This window comes from Copidosoma floridanum, unplaced genomic scaffold (assembly GCF_036245765.1).
Source record: "Copidosoma floridanum isolate Cflo_tuat_1 unplaced genomic scaffold, Cflo_Japanese_pri ptg000006l, whole genome shotgun sequence".
Taxonomy (NCBI): domain Eukaryota; kingdom Metazoa; phylum Arthropoda; class Insecta; order Hymenoptera; family Encyrtidae; genus Copidosoma; species Copidosoma floridanum.
The window spans coordinates 7505126-7529599 of record NW_028321883.1 but is presented as its reverse complement, the minus strand read 5'-3'; the positions used below and the strand labels follow the sequence as shown (position 1 = coordinate 7529599).

The following is a 24474-nucleotide window of genomic DNA, read 5'->3' as shown; positions in this document are numbered from 1 at the left end:
GGGTGGCACGAAACGGATCACGGGAGCAATCAAGCAAAGAAAGGAATGTCACTGTAGCGAGAGCGGAATGGCCGTGGAGCCTGGGCTAGGTGAACAGCCGTCGATGGTTACTCACTCTTGTTCTCGAAGTACTTTTCCGTCGTACATCACGTGGTACTGCTCACCTTGGCAAAGTATCCTGGCAGGATCGCCACTTTGATTAGTATCGCGATGGAGCATTTCTCGGTGCACAAGGATACTGGAGGTGCGAACACTGGACCAGCGCACCGTGCGGATGATTCCCAAAAAGCTGGCCAAAAGTGGGAAAAAAAAGTTCCTAGATAGAGTTTTTTTGTCTTTGGATTGGTTACAGTAATCCCTTGAAAAGTGAAAACCGTTCATAGCAACGTCCTATACCTTAAGTATCCTCTGTTTTTTCAGTCGTAACGAGGCCTTCGTTTGATTATGATATTACTGTCGATTAGTCCGGGTCGTAATCTGGAATTCGTGGGAGAAATTATTTGGATAGGATTTTTTTGTATGATCTTACGCAAAATGATCACCTAAAAACGAATTTGCATGTTGCCAGGCTTCAAAGTTGTAGGAAAAATGTTTAAACAAAATTTTTTTAACAAATTAAAAATATTGTTTATTTTGCCCTGAAAAAAATTTTTTAAGCTTTTTTGGACAATTCTAAACAAAAAAGATGTCTTGAAAATTTTCTCTAAAATCAATACTTTTCGAGATATTAATTGTACAAAGTTTAAAAAACCGTGAAAATCGCCACTTTCAAGTATGAAAAACAACAATAAAAATTAAAAATTTTGATGTTGCTAAAGTTCCCAAATATTCTTCAAACATCCTTTGACAAACCCGAAGGCGTTTCCGGATATTATTTTATTGCAAACCCTTCATTTTTAATTTACAATTAAGCGTGTGAAGGCTTAACTTAAAATAATTTTTTTTATTTAAATACATGTATGTTTATACAGCAACAGTTAGGTTAACCTCATTTTTCATCAATATGAAAGATTGTATAATTATTTTTATTCCCACAATTACTGTAGAAGAATAATATACTTACCATTCAAATCAAATATGAGCGCCAGTAAATTCCGTGTACTCCTCGTGAGTGGGAAAGAGACGGAGCATGAGAGCCGCGGCCAGCAGCGGCCGACCGTAACGATGCACACGCTTGATTGTAAATTAAAAATGAAGGGTTTTCAATAAAATAACATCCGGAAACGCCTTAGGATTTTGTCAAGAGATGTTTGAAGAATATTTGAGAACTTTGGCAACATCAAAATTTTTAATTTTTATTGTTGTTTTTCATACTTGAAAGTGGCGATTTTCACGGTTTTTTAAACTTCGTACAATTAATATCTCGAAAAGTATTGATTTTAGAGAAAATTTGCAAGACATCTTTTTTGTTTAGAATTGTCCAAAAAAGCTAAAAAAACTTTTTTCAAGGCAAAATAAACAATATTTTTAATTTGTTTAAAAAATTTTGTTTAAACATTTTTCCTACAACTTTGAAGCCTGGCAACATGCAAATTCGTTTTTAGGTGATCATTTTGCGTAAGATCATGCAAAAAAATCCTATCCAAATAATTTCTCCCACGAATTCCAGATTACGACCCGGACTAGATGAATAGTGAAAGTTGTACACATGTTAAAGATTTTGTAATAAAGTAAATTGGAAAAAACCAAATGGAATCAACTTTGAAAGGTTAGTAAAATACGAGAAATTTTTAGTACATATTAATACCTCGACACAAAATTTGTAGCTGCAGCAATACGTAGATACATTTTTTGCAATTTTTTTTATAAAATTTGAGTTTTCAAACTGTATAGTAATACAACGCCGTCATATGCTGCTTTGAAACCTATTAGAGGTTACTCAAAAAAGTAATAATTACTGAATGAAACAAGGTTCAGCTGCTACCACTTGCTGCCTTGGCTTTTATGCTATTTTTTGTGCACAAGAAATAAATACGAAAAGAGAATGGGAGAAAACAGTGAAAGCCTATATTTAAAAGCGGGGATCTGTTTGCATTAGTAACGTAGGTTTCTATACAAATTCGATGTATACTCGTGTGTGTGCGTGCGTGGGTGTGCGTGTGTGTGTGCGCGTGTGTGCGTGCGTGTGTTCAACTCAGAAGAGCTCACCTCTTACGTTATTTCCCCATGCTCTCAACCGCACACCCAAGACCGGTCACATTACCGTAAACTTAAGTGTACACGAATTATGTCAAACCTTTCATTTTATCAGATTTCTGTTATTACTAAGGAAAAGAATATATACATTTCTTTAAAAAAATTGTCATCGTGAAATAGACTATTTTGCTGATAATTTGTCACAGTGATTAAAAATACTTGTATTGCCTTTTATTGGATCCGCCGTTTTAAATTTCATAATTCTGGTAGAAAGGGGTGGATTTTCAAATTTTTAAGATCAAATTCGTAATCAGCGACCCCGAAAACACATAAATTGACATGCATCTTCATTATGTTATAAAATATACACTATTTCACGTGAAGGGATGGCCAATAGGGGTGGAAGGGGGTGGATTTTCAAATTTTCAAAATCAAATTCGTAATCAGTGACCCAGAAAACCCTTCAATACGAAATTTTGAAACAATTACTTGATTTTTCGAGTTTTGGCCAGCTTTTTGGGAATCGGCCGCACTGTGCAGCGTGGAGTAACTCAGAAGTGCAGGTTACCTGAAGGCCGAGATGGTAATAGATCTTGTAGAAAAATTGTATCACGTTCAAAACATTTTAAACGGTCTGTTTGCCAGAAGGCAACTCAAGCGCCTATCACCCAATGATCCGGGTCGCGTACTGGCCACTTTGTTTATTAATAAAATGTTAAATAAATTACACAAGCGTTTATCATCCAATGACCTGGGGAATTTACTGGCCACTATATTAAATAAATAGTAATCACCTAATAACACAAGTGCCTATCACCCTATGAACTGGGGCGCCTACTGGCCGCTCTGTTAATTGAATGATTATTAACTAATAACACAAGTGCCTATCACCTGATGACCCGGGAAGCTTACTGGCCCTTCTATATTATAAATAATAACTAACTCATAACACAAGCCCCTACAACCCGATGACCCGGGGAGATTACTGACCACTCTATGAAATAAATAATTATTAAGTTATAACACAGGCGCCTATCACAAAGTGACTCGGGGCGCTTACAAGCCACACTATTTAGTCATAAAATGTTACTTGATAACATATATCAGTGATTTAATATTTTAATTAATTGTCCAATACGACAAACATTTTTGGTAAATAGTGCTCTTGTTATTAATTAACACTTTGTTGTCTCGGATCATCTGGCTATTAGGCCAATTAATCTACGAAGGCTCAATGTTAAATTTGACAATAGTATTAACAGAAAACAAAAAATACGTTGATATAGAAGAAAATGATTCAAGAAACATAGCGTTTTGTTTTTACGGTGATTCAGTGGCTGAGTTAACCTAAAAAATTCGTGAAAGTCCGAAAATCACTTTTTTCGCGTTTGGAAAAAAAGTTGACCTCCAATGCCGAAAAGTTAAATGACAAAGTTGTAGATCTTAAGAAAACCTATCGATTGACGCGCGCTGAATATAATTTGAATGCGTAGTTGCTGAGAAAACTTAAAAAACCATCGAAAATCGTCTTTTCTTAATTTGTTAATAACTTTTTTTCTTTTGAGATTTTAAAGTTGGTATTCAGTCAAATTCTGAGTTTTTGGTTTACAAACCTTCAGTTGTTTTTTTAGCCAAAAATGTTAAAAATTTTTCGAAATATCGCATTTTTTCGAAAAAAAACACCTTTCGTAAAAACTTCAATAGACGTCAGGAAATAATGCTGGAGCGATTTTTCAGGGCTTAATCTCTTCGTCTAGACTTATTCTATCATGCAATGTTTGTAGTAAGTAAAATTTTTCAATTTTTGATGCCGAAATCGGACTCCGAAAAAAGTACTTTTTTTTTCTATCGGTTTTTTACATTTTTTTTACGTATTTTGATAATTGCACGTATGTAACTAACTGCAATGCACTGTACTTATTTTTTTACGAATTAAAAAAAAAAAATTTTCATGATACGACCATGTGGAGCCAAGTTAGGTTTTTTTTTTTTTTTAAATCCCTATGCGATGGTGAAAAGCGTAGAACTCTGAAACTTACACACTTTACTAACAAATACCCATTTTGCATTAAAAAAATTATTCGCAATCGTTAACTTTAGTGGAACGATGGGTATGATAACGTTACAGTTGAGTCTTTTTGCGCGTCGCGCATCGACTGCCCGCTGGTATGAGGTGTGTCTGGCTGGTTGCTCTTACTCGGGCGCTCCGATACGGCTCTAAAATGGAGTCGGAGTGGTGAGAGAAAGATGTTCTCCCCTCATGCAGCTGCTCAACTGTAACGTTATCATACCCATCGTTTCACTAAAGTTAACGATTGCGAATAATTTTTTTAATGCAAAATGGGTATTTGTTTGTAAAGTGTGTAAGTTTCAGAGTTCTACGCTTTTCACCGTCGCATAGGGATTTTTTTAAAAAAAAAACCTAACTTGGCTTCACATGGTCGTATCATAAAAATTTTTTTTTAAATTCGTAAAAAAATAAGTACAATGCATTGCAATTAGCGATATACGTGCAACTATCAAAATACGTAAAAAAAATGTAAAAAACCGATAGAAAAAAAAAGTACTTTTTTCGGAGTCCGATTTCGGCATCAAAAATTAAAAAATTTTACTTACCACAAACATTGCATGATAGAATAAGTCTAGACGAAGAGATTAAGCCCTGAAAAATCGCTCCAGCATTATTTCCTGATGTTCCGTCGAGGGACGGAATTGGAGCGGAATCGCATGCTACTCATAGTCGAACACACTCTAATTTCCCCTGGAGCCTTGCGCGCGCCTGCACCCGCCGCTGATTGGCTCGTGTCCCGTCAGTACGGTGGTGGTAGGGGCGGGGCTTCAGGACTTGACAGTTTTACTTTTTCCGTTGCACGCTCTCTCTTGTCTGACACGCCGAATTGGAAGCATCGTTAACATCTCGCTTAGTGCTTGTTTTACCGCTTACAGTTTGTACCGTCTGCAGGAGATTTCGCCGCTGTCATCGAGCCCCAGGACTCAGGACATCGTCATTGAAAATTAAGTCTATCTTATTTTTTCCTTCTATCTTCATCTTCACTCATGGAATCGACATTCGCTTACACCTCTCTTCACCTAATTAGTCCATCACCCACGCTTTACCAGCTTCCACATTCGCCACTAACTGCATTTGCATACTCGTGCTACATCTCAACATCCTCTGCAACAAACCGTCAATTCATTCGCTCATCCGTCAATCTCTTATTCATACTCACATACATCATAACCCTTTCATCTCTTATTCATGCTGTCTCCCTTTTCCTAAAATCAATCCTTCCTTCCTCGAAACCGCTTTTGTCATCATCATACTAGCTCGTCAGTTGTTCCTTCCCTGCATGCCCCCCCCCCTGTCACCTCGACACCGTTCGCTTGCTCTACATTATCTCTCTCTCTACGATCCCTAACGATCGCACGCCGTATAATAATCCAGGCCGTAAATTTCGAGGATTACTTTTCGGACGCGTCAGCCTTCGTGATCTGCATCTACAGCTCTCTGTCTCTCTCTCCTCTGTCTCCTCTGTTTTCGAGGTGCGTAGCAGGTACATCTTCCTCTGGGACCAGGGAAGGCTCTCACCTTGTGCACTGGTGCATCCGGCCTCCTGGACTTGGAGATAAAGCGCTAAAAGTGTTTGTTCGCCTTTAACCTCAAAGTGCTCGTGATCTATCCATCAGTTAAGGGGGACATCGACTGACTCAATACGCGGCTGGTGATCTACGCGGCTGGTGTCATTACCCTGACCAGGTGAGCGACGGAAGGTTGAAGGGCGAGCTTGTAGTGTTGTCATCTACTGGAGAGGTCATCTCCTGGCATTGGTGATCGCCTGCGAATTCATTGGAGCACCATCTATTGCTGCCAGATTGGGTATCGAGGGAAATCCTCATGATAATATTTACTATTCCGCTACACGATCCGACTTATCGGCTGTCGTATTATTATATTTGATGCCGTATGTTTGATTTATCCGCACGATTATAGGTACGCGCACCTACGTAGTCATAGTAGCTATTTATTTACTTATTCGCGGAGCTTATTTGTGTGTTATCAATGTGTGGTGTCATGTTAGTATCGTATTATAGGTGTTTATACGTAAAATTTGTGAATTGCGAAAATTTTTAATTAATATATATGCGCGTTAAATACGGAGTTAATACTACCAGTAATTGATTTGCGTTTGTTGTAACCTGCAATTTATTTTAAGATTTAGATTGATCAAATGAGCGAAAATTTTAAGCTATGTGCTGGATGTTCGCGACAGATAGTCCAAGGCGCTAAATTGTGTACAACCTGTGGGAAAAGTTATCATAAAGCTTGCGCGCTAAATTCCTTAACTAAGAAAAATAGCCAGAGTTGTTGTGCGCGTGCATTGGTGCATGGATCCCAGCGTCCTATTAAATTATCACAGCGCAATAAGCCACAGAGTATACCGACTTCTCGTGTGCAAAATTTCGATTTAGCTCGTGGACTTGGGTCGCAAAAAGAGACAAGTAACGATATCGACATGCCTAAAGGGGCGTCCGAAAATAACCCGATCGGTGATGGCGCTCGATGGCAAGAGGCTGAGGGCGACATAGATTTGGATCGGTCCTCTATTACTAGTGGCCCTTCCGATCGTGATGATGCGGGCGACGCGGACTTGCCTGACGGTTGGGAAGCTTTTTCGTCGGCCCAGCAATTCCTCCATCTATATAAGGCAATCAAGAGCGTGGGGCACTCTACCGACAGGCAAATCAGACAACTTGATGATCGGGTAAACTTGAATACAAATCGTATTACCGAACTTGAAAAGCAGAATGCTGATTTGCGTGCTGAACTTGACCGGGTCAAGGAGGTACAGCGCAATCCCGAGTCCGCCCATGAGCTCAAGATAACGGGACTGCCGTCATCCACAAACAAAAGTGCCCGAGATATCATAAATAGTATTTTTATTTTGCTTAATATCCAAGCGTTCCTACCTGACATCGTAAATACCAGAGAGATTAACGCTAGGCGATCGGACGCTCCAGAAACTGGGGATGGGCGAAGCATGCATACGCTTATAGTCACTTTAAAGTCTAGTGCTGTGCGAGATATTGTGCTCCGAGCAAAAAAGTCGTATGGTGATTTGAAGTTTAATATGCTCTTCACTGAATCGCAGTGCACTAACTTTTTACGAATGTATGAGATGCTTACACCCGCAACTTTTGCGCTGTTGAAAAAAACTAAGGAAAAGGCAAAAATTTTAAATTATACTTATGCCTGGGCGAAGGGTGCCTCTGTTTACGTCCAACGCAGTAAGGACTCCCCACGAATATGCATCGGTACGGAGGAGGACCTAACCACCCTACAATGACTGCCACGTAGGCGAACGCGTGCACCCACCGCGCCCACCAAAGGATCGATTCGCGTTGCCCACTTAAATGTAAATTCGATACGTGAGCACTTAAATGACATACAGGTTTTTATTGAGGATTATTCGATTGATATTCTGTGCATATCTGAAACTTGGCTAACGCCGGCGCAGTGCTCATCGCTTTTTTCCATACCAGGGTACGTACTTCTTAGAAACGATCGTGGGTTGCTATCGGGTGCGGGTCGGCGCTTGTATGTTCAGGGAGGAGGTGTGGCGGTGTATATACGAGCAAATTATGGATTCCGCATTCTTGCTGCCCCGCAAATAAAGAACATAAATTCTGTAGAATATTTGCTCCTGGATGTGCGAGTGGGTGGGGGCGAGCGCCTGCTTTTAGCCTCAATCTATCGACGACCAAAGGGAGAGGTCCTTACTGAAGTATTTCGATGCGTACAAGAGGAGGCCCGTGGGTTTTCGGGAATAATTTTGGCAGGCGACTTAAACTCAGACCTTCTCGCTGATGAGTATTACTCTAGACATTTGAGGGGCTTAATATTGGAGCACGCTCTGCACCTGGTACCCTTTGGCGCCACCCACCATCGCGATTCTTCCAACACTTGGCTGGATGTGATATTAGTTGATTCCGCGGATAGGGTGACATTTTCGGCTTCTTCTGACGCTCCATATATAAACGGGCACGATTTCATTTATATTGACTATTCAATTGGGGTGCAAAAGGAGGTCCCTCGACACAGGGTCCGCGATTTTAGTAAGTTCGATCCGGAGGCTTTCATGGCAAGTCTCGTGCCGTCCACTGGGTTGGAAGGCTCGGGCCCTGTGGACGTGAATGAATTTCTCGCGGCCTCATCCGCCGCCCTCAGAGTGGCCTTAGATCAGCACGCACCCTTAGTAACAAGATTGCAGCGACGTCGACCGGCACCATGGTTTAATGCAGAGTTACGCGCCAAATGCCGCGAGCGTGACCGGCTTTATGGATTGGCGCGGAGAACGGGAAGTGTTGCCCTGTTAAATCGTTACAGGCAGCAGAGGCGTATTGTAAAGAATGATCTCAGACTAGCTAGGGACACGTATCTGCGGGATGCACTGCGTGGCGCGTGCGGTCCGGGAGCATCTTGGGCGATTTTGCGTCGGTATGGGGTGGTGGGTCGTGCTGGATGTGCTTCGATTTCCGACGACAGGCTCGAGGAGTTGGCTCGCCATTTTTCGCGAGTGTCCAGTGCGCATCCGGCTGCTACAACCGAGGTTCTCGAGAACATAATTGCGGAAAGACCTATTTGTGCGAATTACTTTGCCTTGTTGCCGACAACAGAAATCGAGGTTAGGCAAGCCTTCGCTGGGTGCTTGGAAAGTACTCGGGGTTGTAGTCTAGATGGGCTGTCATTGACTTACTTTCGGTCATCATTACGAATTATCGTGCCGTTTCTAACCGATATATTCAACAGGTCCATCGCTAGCAACACTTACCCGTCGGAGTGGCGTCAGTCGATTATCGTTCCTTTGCCCAAGGTGACTGATCCTCAGGTCCCGGGCGATTTTCGGCCGGTGGCGAACTTGCCACATTTTGCGAAGGTTTTCGATAAATTGATCGCAAATAGAGTGGCGGAGTTTTTGGAGGGTAACAATTTGCTTTCACAAATGCAGTCCGGGTTTCGAAAGAATAGAGGGACACAGACGGCCCTGCTGAAGCTGACGGATGATATACGTGCTGGGATGGAAGCGGGTAGGGTCACTATACTCGTCCTGTTTGATTTTCGTCGAGCCTTCGATACAGTTAACCATACAGTGCTTTTGCGAGCTATGAGCCGCCTAGGATTTGATGAGGATACGCTCCGCTGGTTTTTTAGTTACTTATCGGGTCGTACACAGTCAGTGGTTGGATCGGGTGGCGGACGCTCAGAGTTTCTCACGTCAACATCGGGCATACCGCAAGGTTCGTCCACGGGACCGCTGCTTTTTCTAATTTTCATCGACAAAATACTCAGTGTACTCTTTTATGCAACTGGGGTACTTTTTGCTGATGATTTGCAGCTTTATTTATCATGCAAGCCAGCGGAGTTGGTGCAAACCATCCAACAATTTAACGAAGATATAGAAAGGGTTGTACATTGGGCAGATGCGTGTGGGCTCCAATTTAACTATGGAAAGTTATATGCGATCCTGGCAGGTACATGTCAGACCCTTATGCGCGTGGATGCGACGGACCTTCCGCCCCTCATGGCTGGTGGTCGGACGGTGCCATTGGTCAAAAAGGTTAAGACACTTGGCGTTTGGCTAACCGACGATCTTAGCTGGAATGCGCATGTGGGTTCTGTGTGTTCGCGAGTGCACGGGGTGCTGTATCGGTTGCGATATCGGGCGAGACTCCTATCTAGCTCTTTTAAAGCGATGCTCACGTCCACCCTCATCATACCGCATTTTGATTACGCATGCTTGGTGTATGGGGGCTTATCAGGTTATCTCTCTGTGAAATTGGATCGACTTGCAAACACAGTTGTAAGATTTATATTTAACCTCAGACGCGATGCATCGCTGCAAAAATATTATGTGAAGCTGGGGTGGTTGCGACCGAGCGTTAGGCGTGACTATTTTTTGGCTGTAACCACGTACAAGACACTTACCACGCAGGAGCCTAGGTATCTATATGAAGTTTTCCCGCCGGCAGATCAGGAACTGCGAAGATCAGAGCGCCTCCCGCAGTCGGGTTTTAATATTCCACGCGCTTATTTAAATATTTATGCTCTATCTTTTTCCCAGCGAGCAATGAAGTTGTGGGATTCAATCCCACCAACTATCCGACTGCGGGACTCGCTTGGATCATTTAAGTTGGCATATTACAACTATCTGTTTGAGCAAAATAGGAGTACGTAAGCAGTTATCTAGCGCAAAACAGCAAATTATATAGCTCTTCGTTTTCGTTGTCCTTTTGTCCGATACTCATGATTTGTATTGTCACTATCCCTGCGTCGTGAAGTTATAACTTTGTAAACTAAGATGTATATTGTAGCGATACCATACACTTAAGAGTTCATAATGCTTTGTATTGCTGATGTAAATATTGTAAATGCTGTTAATGATGGCGTTCTTGCGATTTCTTGTGATTTAGATTTAAATTTAATGTTTACTATTAATAATTATACGATGTATGCCATGTAAACTTGCTTTTGCCATACGGGTGTCTACCACCCTTGGCATGAATAAATCCTGTTAAATTCAAAAATTCTCTCCCCATCGTCCAACCTTCCATCGACCTCAACTTCACCGACCACCACCCATCGTCACGATCTTTCTCGAGCACGCCACTAACCTCCTTATCAGTCATCCCACCTGTTGTACGAGTAATCATCGTTGGTCTCGCATCTCTGTATGCACGTAGCTTCATCTTAACCTCGTCTTCGCTCCATCCATCCGCATTTAACCTTGTCACTACATGTCGTACATATCATACATCTATTACACCTTATTCAGTGCACCTTGTTATCCCGTCATCATCACTCCGTATCTCGTCCGCTTCATTCCGATTCTCGTTCCGGAATCAGGGTCCCCACCCAAACACACCACTCATAACAACCGTCATCGCAAACTACCGCAAGTGGTAGTCAACTTCGACTTCCGGGCGTCGGCCCGCTTTCACCAGCTTCGCGCTGACTCGTGCGACCGTGCAGGGCCCGCCGGTTCGCAGAGGAGATCACTCCTCACTCACTCGTCTCGCATACGCACACTGGGAGTCGTTACCACCAGGTCCTCCCGCACACACTTAAACATTCACGCATTAACACAACACACGCTTACCACCGTTCCAGTTGTCAGTGTTATTATTAGTTTAATCTGTTCTTCAATTGTATACACTCCAAGTTGTTTTAATAAATCTGGGTTTTGTATGCCACCGGCTTTTTCCCATTAATTAGTTGTTATTAATTGTGTCAATCCCTTCCCCCTTTTATTTGCTCATTTCAGACATTTCATAATAGTAAATTTTAGCATTATAATTTATCAATTTTCTTTATTTAATTAGGCCATTTTTTATTATTTTTTTCTTTATTCATTGGGAATCCTTTGTCGTTAATTTGATTCAATCCCTTCCACTCTATTTAGTGTACTAATTTTCATTGGGTTTATTTTTTTTATTTTTTTATTTTATTTGAACTAACACTCTTTTACAGTAGTAAGCCCCTATATCTATATTGATCGTACTTTGAATTTGGACCAGGCAATCCATGTTGGATCGACTGTGTCTCCACGCAACACCTGACGTCTATTGAAGTTTTTACGAAAGGTGTTTTTTTTCGAAAAAATGCGATATTGCAAAAATTTTTCAATATATTTGACCAAAAAAACAACTGAAGGTTTGTGAACCAAAAAGTCAGAATTTGACCGAATACCAACTTTAAAATCTCAAAAGAAAAAAAGTTATCATCAAATTAAAAAAAGACGATCTTCGATGGTTTTTTAAGTTTTCTCAGCAACTACGCATTCAAATTATATTCAACGCGCGTCAATCGATAGGTTTTTTTAAGATCTACAACTTTGTCATTTAACTTTTCGGCATTGGAGGTCAACTTTTTTTTCAAACGCGAAAAAAGTGATTTTCGGACTTTCACGAATTTTTTAGGTTAACTTAGCCACTGAATCACCGAAAAAACAAAACCCTATGTTTCTTGAATCATTTTCTTGTATATCAACGTATTTTTTGTTTTCTGTTAACACTAATGTCATATTTTTCGTAGATTAATTGGCCTATAAGTATTTCACCCAAGAAGCACCGTCGCTATCCCTAGTATCTTAACTACGTGGTCACTCTCTCTCTCTCTCGGCTCGTGCTCGTTGCGGTTAGTATCGGTGCATGGGAGAGTTCCAGGTCTGGGTGGACAGCGGATCTCCGCGTCCCAGATTCGCTGAAAGAGGACTTTGTTCCTTGCGTGTCAGTGCCTTTTATAGCCGACTTTGAGATAATTCGCCGCCGCAATTTACGTTATCTCTCGGTGCACAATCAATTATCCGTATTTGCTGATGATTCCTGCGCATATTTAATTTAGCTTCCTGCACGCAGTCAACAGCGCGGATTATGTCCTTTGCGCCGATTCTTTAAATTGTTTATTTGGCGGATTTCGTGTATTTTATTAATCGTCAAAAAGAAAAAATATTATAAATAAAGGAATATAAATATAAATGAAATGCGTATATTATAAATTTTTAATTGATAACATTGCCCCCTTGCATCAGCCCCCTCTAATTTGTGAAAATAAAAAAAAATGTTCTTCTTTGAACAAATTAGGTTCGAGTAATAAGTTGTGTTAATTATAATTAACATTATTTCCTTTTATATGTCTCATTTTTTTAACCAGCATGAATTTTTTCTTCAGATTCGAGGTAATGGGCTCCTCTGCGAGACATGTCTGCAAAAGAATTTTCTTTCTATGGTTACATAATTTATACAGGATTGTCCCGTCTAGTTTATAATGATTATATTCCTGTCTATTCTTTATCCCGAGTAGAAATGTGCCGTAGCTTGCCTGACTGCCTGTGCAGGTCCTGCACAGGCAAGATAGGCATTTTATGCATATGTGAGTTCAGGCTGTGCACAGTTCCTGAACAGGTCCGGTGCTCTTGCCTGAACTGACATCAACTGTCTGCTACTACAGTATAGTCTTAACCTTTTTTTCAATTAATCTAAAATGGAGCAAAACCATAATTCTCGACGAAAGACGCAGAATAAAGATAGAATGTAAATTATTCGTAAAAGAAGAATTTCGGAAAAAAGAAAACCATACAGATTTAATGGAAATAATGAACAAAAAAGCTAAACTTACAGATAATATTAGTAAAAACTCAACTGTACAGTTTGATAAGCAAGAAATGTAGAGCGATATTCAGCAAGAAATTTTTAAAGAATCAAACACAACTAATGACAGTGCGTAAGAAAAAAAAAAAAAAAAAAAAAAAAAAAAAATAAACAAACAATTGTCAATATTGATGAAGTTCGTGATTTGTATGTACAACTTCGGAAATGGTAAAAGAGAGTGTTTTATTTCAAATAGCCACATGGATAAAATTTAAAAAATATTGCAATATCACATTTCCAGCTTACCTGTATCCCATAAGACTTTACTGAAATCTACTTCTCTGTTTAAAAACATTTTTTTATGTAACATAACCTTACTATTTAATTGTGTAAAAGTTAGTTCAGGACTAGATTATATTTGTCCAGGTTGCCTGAGCTAAGGCTGCCTGTGCAGGAGCCTGAGCAGGTCCTGTGCACATCGTTGGATAAAATTCCATTAATGCCTGAGCAGGTCCTGCGCAGGCAGCTCAGGCACCTGTCCAGGACCTGTTAAGTGCCTGAACTCAATTTCTGTTCGGGATGTTTTGTTTGGTCATGTGCCATTTTTCATCGTTTGATTGTTCGTTAGATGTCACTTTTGATTGTTCAAGTATATTCTCTTTTGGTTTTCGAGCCAATATTTTTAATGTATTGAAATCCTTGGTACTTTTTTGGTCCTTCTTGTTGATGTATCGGCTTAACGAATTGGCTGCCACGGTTTTACTCCTCTTGATCGATGTTGTTTCAAATTTGTAATCCAATATGGACGAAGGAAATTGGGATAATGCCGAAATGATTGCTAATACTATGGTCTCTGTGGTAGAATAATTTTTCTCTGTTCCCTGTATTGATCTACTCGCAACGTAGACTCCTCTTTCATTCTTGTCGCATGAGCTGGCTTTGAGTACGATTTTAGTGCCAAGCTGTAGCCAAGGTGGGTGGCATGGCAGCCAAGCTCGGGCCTAGTTTTTGCCCACTTTCAATTTTTACTTGGGTTGTTGCTACCACCGAGAAGCTTACTGTAAGCTTCGGCTAGTGGATGGTGCCACATATGCACATATATATGCTGTGTTATCGCAGTCGCAATCCATGTTTCTATTTTTTCTAATCTTGTAGTACAGATAACAACACCAAACAAAATTTATTACTGTACCCAAACATAGTACACGCGCAAATCACGGATTGATTTGGTCAATACGCTTGTAATAAACTTTTTTTAATTTATTAAAAACTTTTCCTATGAAGCTTCATGCATTCTGTCGATCTTAGTAAGGGACCATTTCTCTCACTCGATGGCACCACCTGACATAGGTGCATAGCGGATATTCACTATGTAAAAATGTAAACTATCTCGAGTAGAAATTGAAAGTGGGCGAAAACTGGGCCCAAGTTTTTCGGCCACACAGCCCACCTCGGCCGCAACTTTGCACCTGACTTGGCCTCCAGTGGGTTTATTATATGGCGCTGACTTGGGCGCAGCTTGGCCTGATTTGGCATAACGTTTGCCCAGTAATCGCCCACTTTCGTCTGCAGATCAGTATAACACAGAGACGCCTGTATATAAGTATACAAATGTAGAATGATATGCACGCACGCCGACACACATGAATATATATACAAACTTATATGCTTGTATGTATCCAATATCAGTGCAGACGAAAGTAGGCGATCACTGGGCGAAAGTCATGCCAAGTCAGGCCAAGCTGCACCCAAGTCAGCGCCTTATTACAAACCTACCGGTGGCTAGGCGCCCAGGGGTGTGTTCCAGTAACGCTTTCCGACAACTTAATTATGTCTTACGATATCTTTCGTCATGTTTAAGGAGGTTTGGGCGATTTTGAATTAAATGCTGGCTAGGTCTGAAATTCAGAGATTATATAGATAAAGTTTGCTAGATTTTTTTAGGAAAACAAAATAGGTAGGTCAACACATTTATTTTCGAGAAAATCGCTTGTGAAAATTCGTCATTTTAACACGCAACCTTACGGAACCCGAAATTCAATAGACTACCGTACCGCAATAAAAAGCTGTGGGCCCACACATTAAATTGGTACATGTACTTGAAAGTATAAAGAATCTATTATTTAAAAAAAAGAATAGGATCAACACGTTAAATTTTGAGAAAATAGCGAGGAAAACATCGAACATGAGAATTGTTTTGTTCAGGTACTGTAAGTGCGCATGCGCTGTACATTCATAAACATACAAGCATGAAAATTTAAGTCTAACACAAGTATAGGTATATAATAGCAGATGAGAGCAAGAGAGTACAGTGTTGTCAGCTTTATCGTGGCAAGGCCGTCATCTTTACACAAGGTACCTTGGGAAAACTAATAAATTTTTTAATATCGATTTTCCGAATGACTTTTCCGCGTTTTATTGCTATTTTGTTCACACATGTGTATAATCAAAATGATGATAAAAAAAATATTACAAAGAATCATTTGTATGACAAGTACCCCACAGGGGCCCCTTAATAGATACGACACCAAACGCCCAAGCCTCCTTAAGTTGTCGATAAGTTGTCGGAGAGCGCTACTGAAACACATGGCAGGCTTGGTTGCTTGATTTGGGCCATGCATTTAAGCTGGGCTGCCCACTTTCATTCATACTCGGGATGCTTACATATATACATTCTAGAGGAATCGGACTCGGACCGACCGACCGATTACAAAAAAAAACACGCACCCCATAAACAGGAATGACCTTGTTATTGGGTGTAATCCGCAATCGCCGCCAGCAGTTACATATGTAAGACGTGACAACGTTGCGTGGTTGGAGGCGCTAGTGTCGATTTACTGGTGATGTGATCCGCAATCCCGCCAGCAGTAAAGCAGACAACGTCGGTCTACTTGCTCTTTTTCGTGACATTTTTGCCGTGATCCCGCGCAATCTCGCTAGCAGTAAAGCTGTTATTTCTATTTTTCTTTTTGGCACTTGAAACTATTTTTTTTGGTCTGCGTGTTAGTTTATGTCTAGCACAATATGCTTTGTTTGCAATCAGAAAATGTCACGAAAAAGAGCAAGTAGACCGACGTCGTCTGCTTTACTGGTGGCGGGATTGCAGATCACATCGGGTGTAATCCGCAATCGCCGCCAGCAGTTACATATGTACGACGTGACAACGTTGCGTGGTTGGGGGCGCTACTGTCGATTTACTGGTGATGTGATCCGCAATCTCACCAGCAGTAAAGCAGACGACGTCGGTCTACTATAGCTCTTTTTCGTGACATTTTCTGATTGTAAACAAAGCAAAGCAGACGACAGAATGTCGGAAAATGTCACGAAAAAGAGCAAGTAGACGGACGTCGTCTGCTTTACTGCTGGTGAGTTTGCGGATCACATCACCAGTAAATCGACAGTAGCGCTCCCAACCACGCAACGTTGTCACGTCGTACATATGTAACTGCTGGCGGCTATTCAAGCTATTGCGGATTACAGTTGGTCTTCAGTCCTTAGATTTTGGCCCCGAGCGCTTGCCAGCGCCACCCCCGGGGCCAACTAGAAGTAATCAATCAGACTCATCATGCGTGCCTAGTTTTTTCAGTAGAGTAAGGCCTAGTTTGATCAGACATGCCCAAGCCCGAGGTCGCGGAAAAGTCCCTACCGTTTCAGCAGACGAGTGCATTCAAATAGATTGCAGAGATTGCTATTGACGTAGCAGGTGCGTATTTTGAGTATGTTTCTATTTTAAAGTAATTTAGCTTAGTGATTTAAAGACACTTGCAATATTACATCCAAATGTTTAGAAAAGCTTTGTTAAATTATAATACGAATTGTTGCTTTACGTTGCAGATGCCTCCTTGAAAATCATTTTGAATAATGCATTTACTCTGGTTTGGGTTAATTTTCCAACCCACGTTGATTTGATGCACATGTCAAAAGTGCCCTAGGCATTAGGATGGATGCTGGTTCACTGCCAGAAGGTGTTCATTACACAAGGTAAGAACGTCGATATTGTTAAAACAATTAAAGTTGAAGCAATTGTTGGAAATTGATTATCTTCTTTCATTTACAGTATTCGAGCTTGCGATGAAACAAATGTAGATAAGGGATCTGTTTATCACATACTTATCACTGCAGTACAGCCAGCAACAGTTCCTAATAATTTATCCCTTCCAGATCTCATCTTTAAAAATTCCTAATTCAAACCAAACACTGTCCAGCATCAGCAGTGGTTATTGTGGTAGCAAGTTCGACATGAGAGAAGTTTGAGCGATGGCAGACCTGAGCTGCCTGACGTGTTGACTGTCATAAGAAGGCAGAGAAGTCAACTGGAGAGTGCTGCTACGGACTGTAAGTCTTGAAGACTGTATTTGCCTGACAAAAGTGACACTCCTAGTTATATACCTAGTTTGCAGAGGTTCAGCCAGCATACTATCCAGCCACTTGAGGCATGTGTATTGGCTTCTCCAAGTGAAAAAACCTAAGGTAGCGAGTGAATCTAAGCATTGTGCATCACCGATACCAGCCATCATTCTGGAAGAAGGAGGACACGCCAGTTCAGAAGAAGCTGTCACTGCCACGTTTACCAAGCTCAATATAACTAAAAGTTTAGCATCCGAGATTCCCAGCACGAGTAATCAGCTAACGTTGCCAAAAGACAAGACAAAACATCAGAGGACATTCTCAACATCGCGCGATGGAGATTATAAGTCGTGTTCAGAATATGAAACCAATACGGATCATTTGCGCATCTGTCTTGTTTGTTTTCGCCATCAAGATTTAACAAAATAATTTGGGGAGCTGGCGGAACGAATCCAGCTGGCATTATTGTGAGTTGCTATGATTGTGGAAAAATAATGATTCACTTTGCTGACAAGATGTTTGAGAACGACAGCAACTGTTTGATTAGCAGTCCCGACAAACACAAAGGTCCTTTGAGAGCACTGGACTTTAATCCATTTCAGTCTCATTTTCTAGCTACTGGTGCGACAGATAGTGACATGAATACTTTGTATATTAATTGGACAAATGAGCCTATGTCTCCTAGTCCCAAAAAAATTTACCACCTGAGGATGTACTGGATAAATCATGGAATACACGAGATACGTTACTTGGCAACATTTTTTTAAACATTCATAATTGACATTAGAGCATTTTGTTGTTTACAGTGCAACACATTCTTGCTTCAACATTTTCACAGCGTTGTGTCATTCAAAGAAGAATTAAGCCATGGTAATACTCACCGATGCCAATTCAAGAGCCTTTATAAGCATTATCATCAGAAATTTTAACATAACAATTCTTCATCTTTATTGAAATGTAAGTGAGATGAAAATCAGTACACTGACATCTTGATATATAGTCACACAGCTGTCTCTTGCTTCAGAAGAGGATTAAACTCCAATTATTGAACTGTGGGATTTGAGATTTGCGACCACACCGTAAAAACATTCCAAAACCATCGAAGAAAAGTAATATCAATTGCCTGGAATCCTTATAATTCTGATCTTCTCAGTTATGCAAAAGACAATAGAATTCTCTCTTGGAATCCTAATTTCAATATTCCAGTACGTAGCAGTTAAATTTTTTTCGCAACTCTGTTTTTTATTGTGTGATGCTTATTTTTTATTACAAATCTTATTTTAGGGTGGTGATACTGTTGGCTAATTGGCTCAAACAAATCATGGAAACTTAAATGTGTCTTAGTGTCCTAGATGAGCTTGATTGGTTGTGAGTACTACTTCATATGGCCAGGCAATAGCATACTCTCTGTAAGGTGGAGCTGACCATTGATCTGCTGAAACGTTGAATAAAATGTTGATTCATTTCATGGCATGAACCCATTCCCACAAGTCTCACAGATGATGCAAACAGAAGTATATTATGAAAGTAATGCTGTAGAGTCCCCAGTCTCTGGTTTAATGGTAGCTAACTATGCGAATAATATCATACTTGAAGTTATACTTTTTATTTCACTAACAATGAGAGTTGGAAACAAAAATAAATTAGTACCCGAACCAAATAATATACCAATTAAGTCAGACTATACAGCTGAAATTGATGATCAAACTGCTCAATTCCAATAATTGTAATTAAAACGCTTTTAACTAGTGTTCTCGTAATTTATGTAGCTCCACAAGCTTCCAAAGTAATATTTTGTAGCTTGCTATACATGCCAGTATATTTAAAGTTCAAGCAATCAATACAGTTATTGCGCTAAAATTGTTTAAAGAGCTGCTACTTTTACAAATTTAAGTATTAGTTACATTTCAACATTTTTACAAATTAAAGCTACTTTTTTTTAGAAATAACAAACATTTTATTACACCTGGATCTGTCCTTACTCTTTTCTTCCATTATCCTTTTTCACGATATTCTCTATTGGGATTAAATTTTTCTTTGAGCTCATCAATAAATGAAACATTAATTATACACAACTTTATATATCAAAAGAAAATTGCTAGATCTACACCTATAGAAATGATGTTAAGACAAAGACAAGACTATTTAAAGAGTAAATAAAAAATAGAGAGGTAAACGTAGAGACAAATAAGAGGGTAAGTCGAGTTATTAAATTGTATATTCGTTTATTCACCATAAATCAGTTATTAAAAATTTTTTTTTTTTTTTTTCTATTTAATGATTTTAATTTAGTAAACGATTTTTTTTTCGTCACATTTTTTACAGTAAATCTTTCTCTGTTAAGATTGCACCTGATAATGAATATGCAAAAGTTGGACCCAACAATAGCTTAACAAAAAATCAGGTAACTGTTAAATGAACATTATGTAAACACTGGGTAAGATTTGCTCAAGATTAACATGAATATATTAATCTAAAATTACAAGAACATTCTGAATAATAATTAAACTAATTACTGGGAAATAAAGTGCCAGTCTAAAAAGCCTTGCTGTTTCGGAGATTTTAACAGTAAGTAGAATAATTCTTATGTAAGCAAGCGGTGGTGATAACTAGACCAGTCATTTATTAATTCATTTAATGAATAAATGATTCCTTCGGCGAGCAAGTGACGGCGATAAGTAGCTCTACCATTTATTAATTTACTTAATAAGTATATTATTTCATTGACAAGCAAGCAGTACCAAAAATAAATTTGGCGATTTATTAGTTTATTTGATGGATAATTTTTTTCTTTGACAAGCAAGCGACAACAACAAGTAGCTTAGCTTTTTGATGGATTATTGAGTTAATAAATTTATTCCTTGATGCGCAAGTAGTGGCAATAAGTAAATTAGCTGTTAATTAGTTTATTTTATAAATTTATAACTTCTTTGGCGAGCAAGCGATGGCAGTTCATAGCTCAGCTATTTATCAGTTCAGTTAAGAAATAAATTATTCAGTTGGGGAGCAAGAAATGCTATTTAATAATTTGTTTAATAAATATATAATTTCTTTAGCAAGCAAGTGATGGCAATAAGAAGCTTAGCTATTTATTAGTTTCATAATCTAATTAACTTTTTAGTGAGCAAGCGACAGCAAGGAGTAGTTCAGCTATTTATTAGTTTTTTAAATGAATTAATTCTTTCTTCGGCGAGTAAGCGACGGCGATGAGTAGCTTTACTATTTATCAATTTACTTGATAAATATATTATTTCTTTGGCAAGCAAACAACGGCTGTAAGAAATTCTGCAATTTATTAGTTTATGTGATGGATAAACTATTACTTTGGCGAGCTAGCAATGGCAATCAATAGCTCAGCAATTCATTCGTTAGGAAAAATCCGGTTTCACCTGGTGCGTATTCGACCAGAGAATCACGAGTCAGCCAATAACACTACGCTTATGATGCTTTTACTGCTAGCCTAAGTTACTATTTTATCTATAAATGATATATCAAAACTGTAATGTTGCTTAGCAGCAATGTTTGATTGCCTACTGACACTTTGTTTTTTACAATACTGAGAATGGATTAGATAATGCTTGCTGATACTTGCTTGCCAAAGATATAATTAATTTTTCTTCCTTTTATGTTTTACCAGGTTAAGTACCGTGACAGTCTAAGCATCGGATCCAGGCTAATCTCTACCTGTATCACTCATACTGTTTCGCATTCACCCAGGCTCGAAGACCTGTTCAACAAGGAGAAAACTCAACAAGAAAATTATTTTGACATCTAACTTAACGGAAAAACCTTTTCTGAAACAGACCGAAATTGATAGAATCTTTTTCCAGTAAAAAAAGCTATTTAAAAAATCTGTACTCTTAGGGAATTGAACCCAATAAGACCCCTAGAATAGCATTAAATCCATAACGAGCACGATGACCACTGAGCCAAGGAAAAACAATTAATTTTTTTAAATAGAATGAAAGGTGGGTGATTAAATTAATGCCAACGCATGCTCAAAAACAAATAACTTATTTAATTAATGAACAAATAAAAAAGTGAGGTAATGTTTGCTGTCACTTAGTCACCATAAAAACAACTTCTTTATTAAATAAACTGATTAGTAAGGAACTAAAGAAATGATTCATTTCTCAAATAAACTTATAAATAGCTAGGTTATTCATTGCCATCGCTCGGTCGCCAAAAGAAAAATTTACTTAATAAACAAATAATTAAATAGCTGAGCTACTCCTTGCTGTCATTTGCTCACTAAAGAGTTAATTAGTTTATTAAACAAATAATCAGCTTAGCATATTATTGGCACCTCTTGCGCCCTAAATAAATAATTTATTTATTTATTTACTGAACTGGTTAATAGATAAGCTACATTTTGATGCCACTTGCTCACCAGAGAATCATATTTACTTATTAAACTAATAAATAGCTAATTTACTTATTGCCACCGCTTTTGCTTGCCAAAAAAATTATTTATTTATCAAATAAAATAATAAATAGCTCAGCAACGCGTTGCCACCACTTGCTCGCAGTAGAAATTATTTAAGTATTGAATGAACTGAAAAAAAGCGAAACTGGTCCTTGCTGTCAATTTCTCGCCAAGAAAATATCTTATTCATCGAACAAACTAATAAAGAGCTGAAATACTTATTTCTGTCAGCTGATAACCAAAAAATATTTCGTTTATTAAATGATGTATTAAAAAACTGAGTATCTTTTTGCCGTCTCTTGCTGATCAAATAAATATTCCAACTATTAAATAAACTTATAAATTGCTAAGCTTTTTCTTGCCATCGCTTGCCTGCCAAAGAATCATCTTAGTTTATATATAAACTAATAAATAACTGAACATTTATTGCCACTGCTTGCTTGCCAAAGGAATGGTTTATTTATAAAATAAATTCATATACAGCTTAGTTACTCATTGCCATCACTTTCTTGCCAAAAATAAAGATTATTTATTTAATAAACTTATCAAAAGCTGGGCTTTTTATTAGCGTCACTCGCTCCAAAAATAAGTAATTTATTTACTAACTGAACTGATGAATAGCTTAGCTACTTACTGCCATTGCTTGCTTGCCAAAGAAGGTACATATTTATTAAATGAACTAATAAATAGATAATTGCCTTATGACCACTGCCTGCTCACCAAAGAATAAATTTATTTATTACACTAATGAATAGCTAAGCTTTTTATTTCCATCACTTTCTTGCTAAAAAATTAATTTTTTCTATTAAACTAATAAGTAGCTAAGCCACTTATTGCACACCACTTGTTTGCCCTAAAAATATTTTATTTCTGAATTAAAATATTGAACAGCTAAGCTACTCTTTGCTGTTTCTTGTTTGTTAAAGAATGAATTGATTTATTGAACTACTAAATAGCTAATTTACTTATTGCCAAAAAATAAAATCGTTTTTTCTCGCCAAAAAGTAATTTATTTGTGAAATAAACTAATAAAGAGCTGAGTTACTTTTTGCAACCGCTTGATCGCCCATGTTGAATAAACTTATAAATAGCTAAGCTTCTTATTACCGGCACTTTGTGGCCAAAAAAATATTTTACATATTAAATAAATTAATTATAGGATTCGCTTATTGCCACGGCTTGCCCGCAAAAAACATAATAAGAGCATCAAATAAACTAAAGAAAAATTCAGCTATTCATTGCCACCACTTACTCCCTAAAAAAAAAATCTCACTATTTAACAACCTGAAAATAAAGCTAAGCTATTCCTTGCCATCAGTTTCTCGCCAAAAAAGTATCTTATTAATCAAACATTTTAGTCAAGGGCGAAAATACTTATTTCCGTCGCTTGCTTACCAAAACAATATTTTATTTATTAAGTAAACTTATAATTTGCTAATTTACTTGTTAAATTCGCTTACTGGCTAAAAAAGAAATAAACATAGCAGAAAAGTAACTAACAGCTAATCAAATGATTGCCATTTCATGGTGGCACCAAAGAGTAGTATATTTATTAAATAAATCAATCGATAGCAGATGACCTTACGGCTTCTTTTGCTCTCGCTACTAAAATAGATCATTTATCAAGTAAACTAAGAGATAGTGAAGCTATTTATTAGTGCCACTTGCTCACCATAAAAATAATTTATTTGACAAATAAACTATTATATAAATAATTTCATGTAAGGCCATCGCTCGCTTGTCAAACAAATGTATTACTCGTTAAATAAAATAATAAATAGCTAAACTTCTTATTTCCGGTACTTGCTCGCTGAAGAAATTATGTATCTACTTGATAAATCTGAGATATAGATAAGTTACTTCTTGCCGTCGGTTGGTCACAAAAAAAATTTTTTTATTTATCAATTTAACTAATACAAAAGCTAAGCTACTAAGTTTTACCGCTTGCTCGTTGATCAGATAATTTATCTATCCAATAAACTAATGATTACCTAAACTACAACCTTCTGCCACTTGCTCATTCATAAAAAAATAATTTAATCATCAAATAAACTTAAGAATAGCTAATGTACTTATTGCTGTGACTAACTCGCCAAAAAATGTATTTATTGTCAAATAAACAAACAAATAGCCAAGCTGCTCATTGTCGCCACTTGCTCACAAAAAAAATAATTTATCCATTCAACAAACGAAAACTAAGGTAAGCTACTACTTGCTGACAGTTGCTCATCAAATAAATAATCCATTAAAATCTGAGCTACTTACTGCTACCACTTACTCGCCGAAGAATGAATTTATTTACTGAATAATCTAATAAAAAGCTGATCTACCCGTTGCCGTAACGTGCTCACCAAAAAATTAATTTAATTATGAAATGAACTAATAAATAGATAAGTTACTCATTGCCATCACTTTCTTGC

General features: G+C 38.3%; 1 protein-coding gene across 1 annotated transcript; it reads left to right on the top strand.

Moving 5' to 3' along the window:
- The first annotated feature begins 210 nt into the window (after nt 1–210).
- Nucleotides 211–13834, top strand: LOC149375510 (uncharacterized). Its single transcript, XM_089598571.1, has 5 exons — nt 211–312; nt 6555–7112; nt 7587–8824; nt 8945–9937; nt 13708–13834. Exons 1-5 carry the CDS (start codon nt 211–213, stop codon nt 13832–13834), a joined length of 3018 nt encoding a protein of 1005 aa, XP_089454697.1.
- Nucleotides 13835–24474: the final 10640 nt, after the last annotated feature.

Bases quoted from the DNA above. Each gene is read 5' to 3' on its own strand.
- LOC149375510 (XM_089598571.1), top strand. From the start codon at position 211: ATGGAGCATTTCTCGGTGCACAAGGATACTGGAGGTGCGAACACTGGA. The intron at 7,113-7,586 runs GTAAATACCAGA...AATGACATACAG, and splicing joins AAGCGTTCCTACCTGACATC to GTTTTTATTGAGGATTATTC. The intron at 9,938-13,707 runs GTATGGGGGCTT...ATATTTGTCCAG, and splicing joins TTTGATTACGCATGCTTGGT to GTTGCCTGAGCTAAGGCTGC.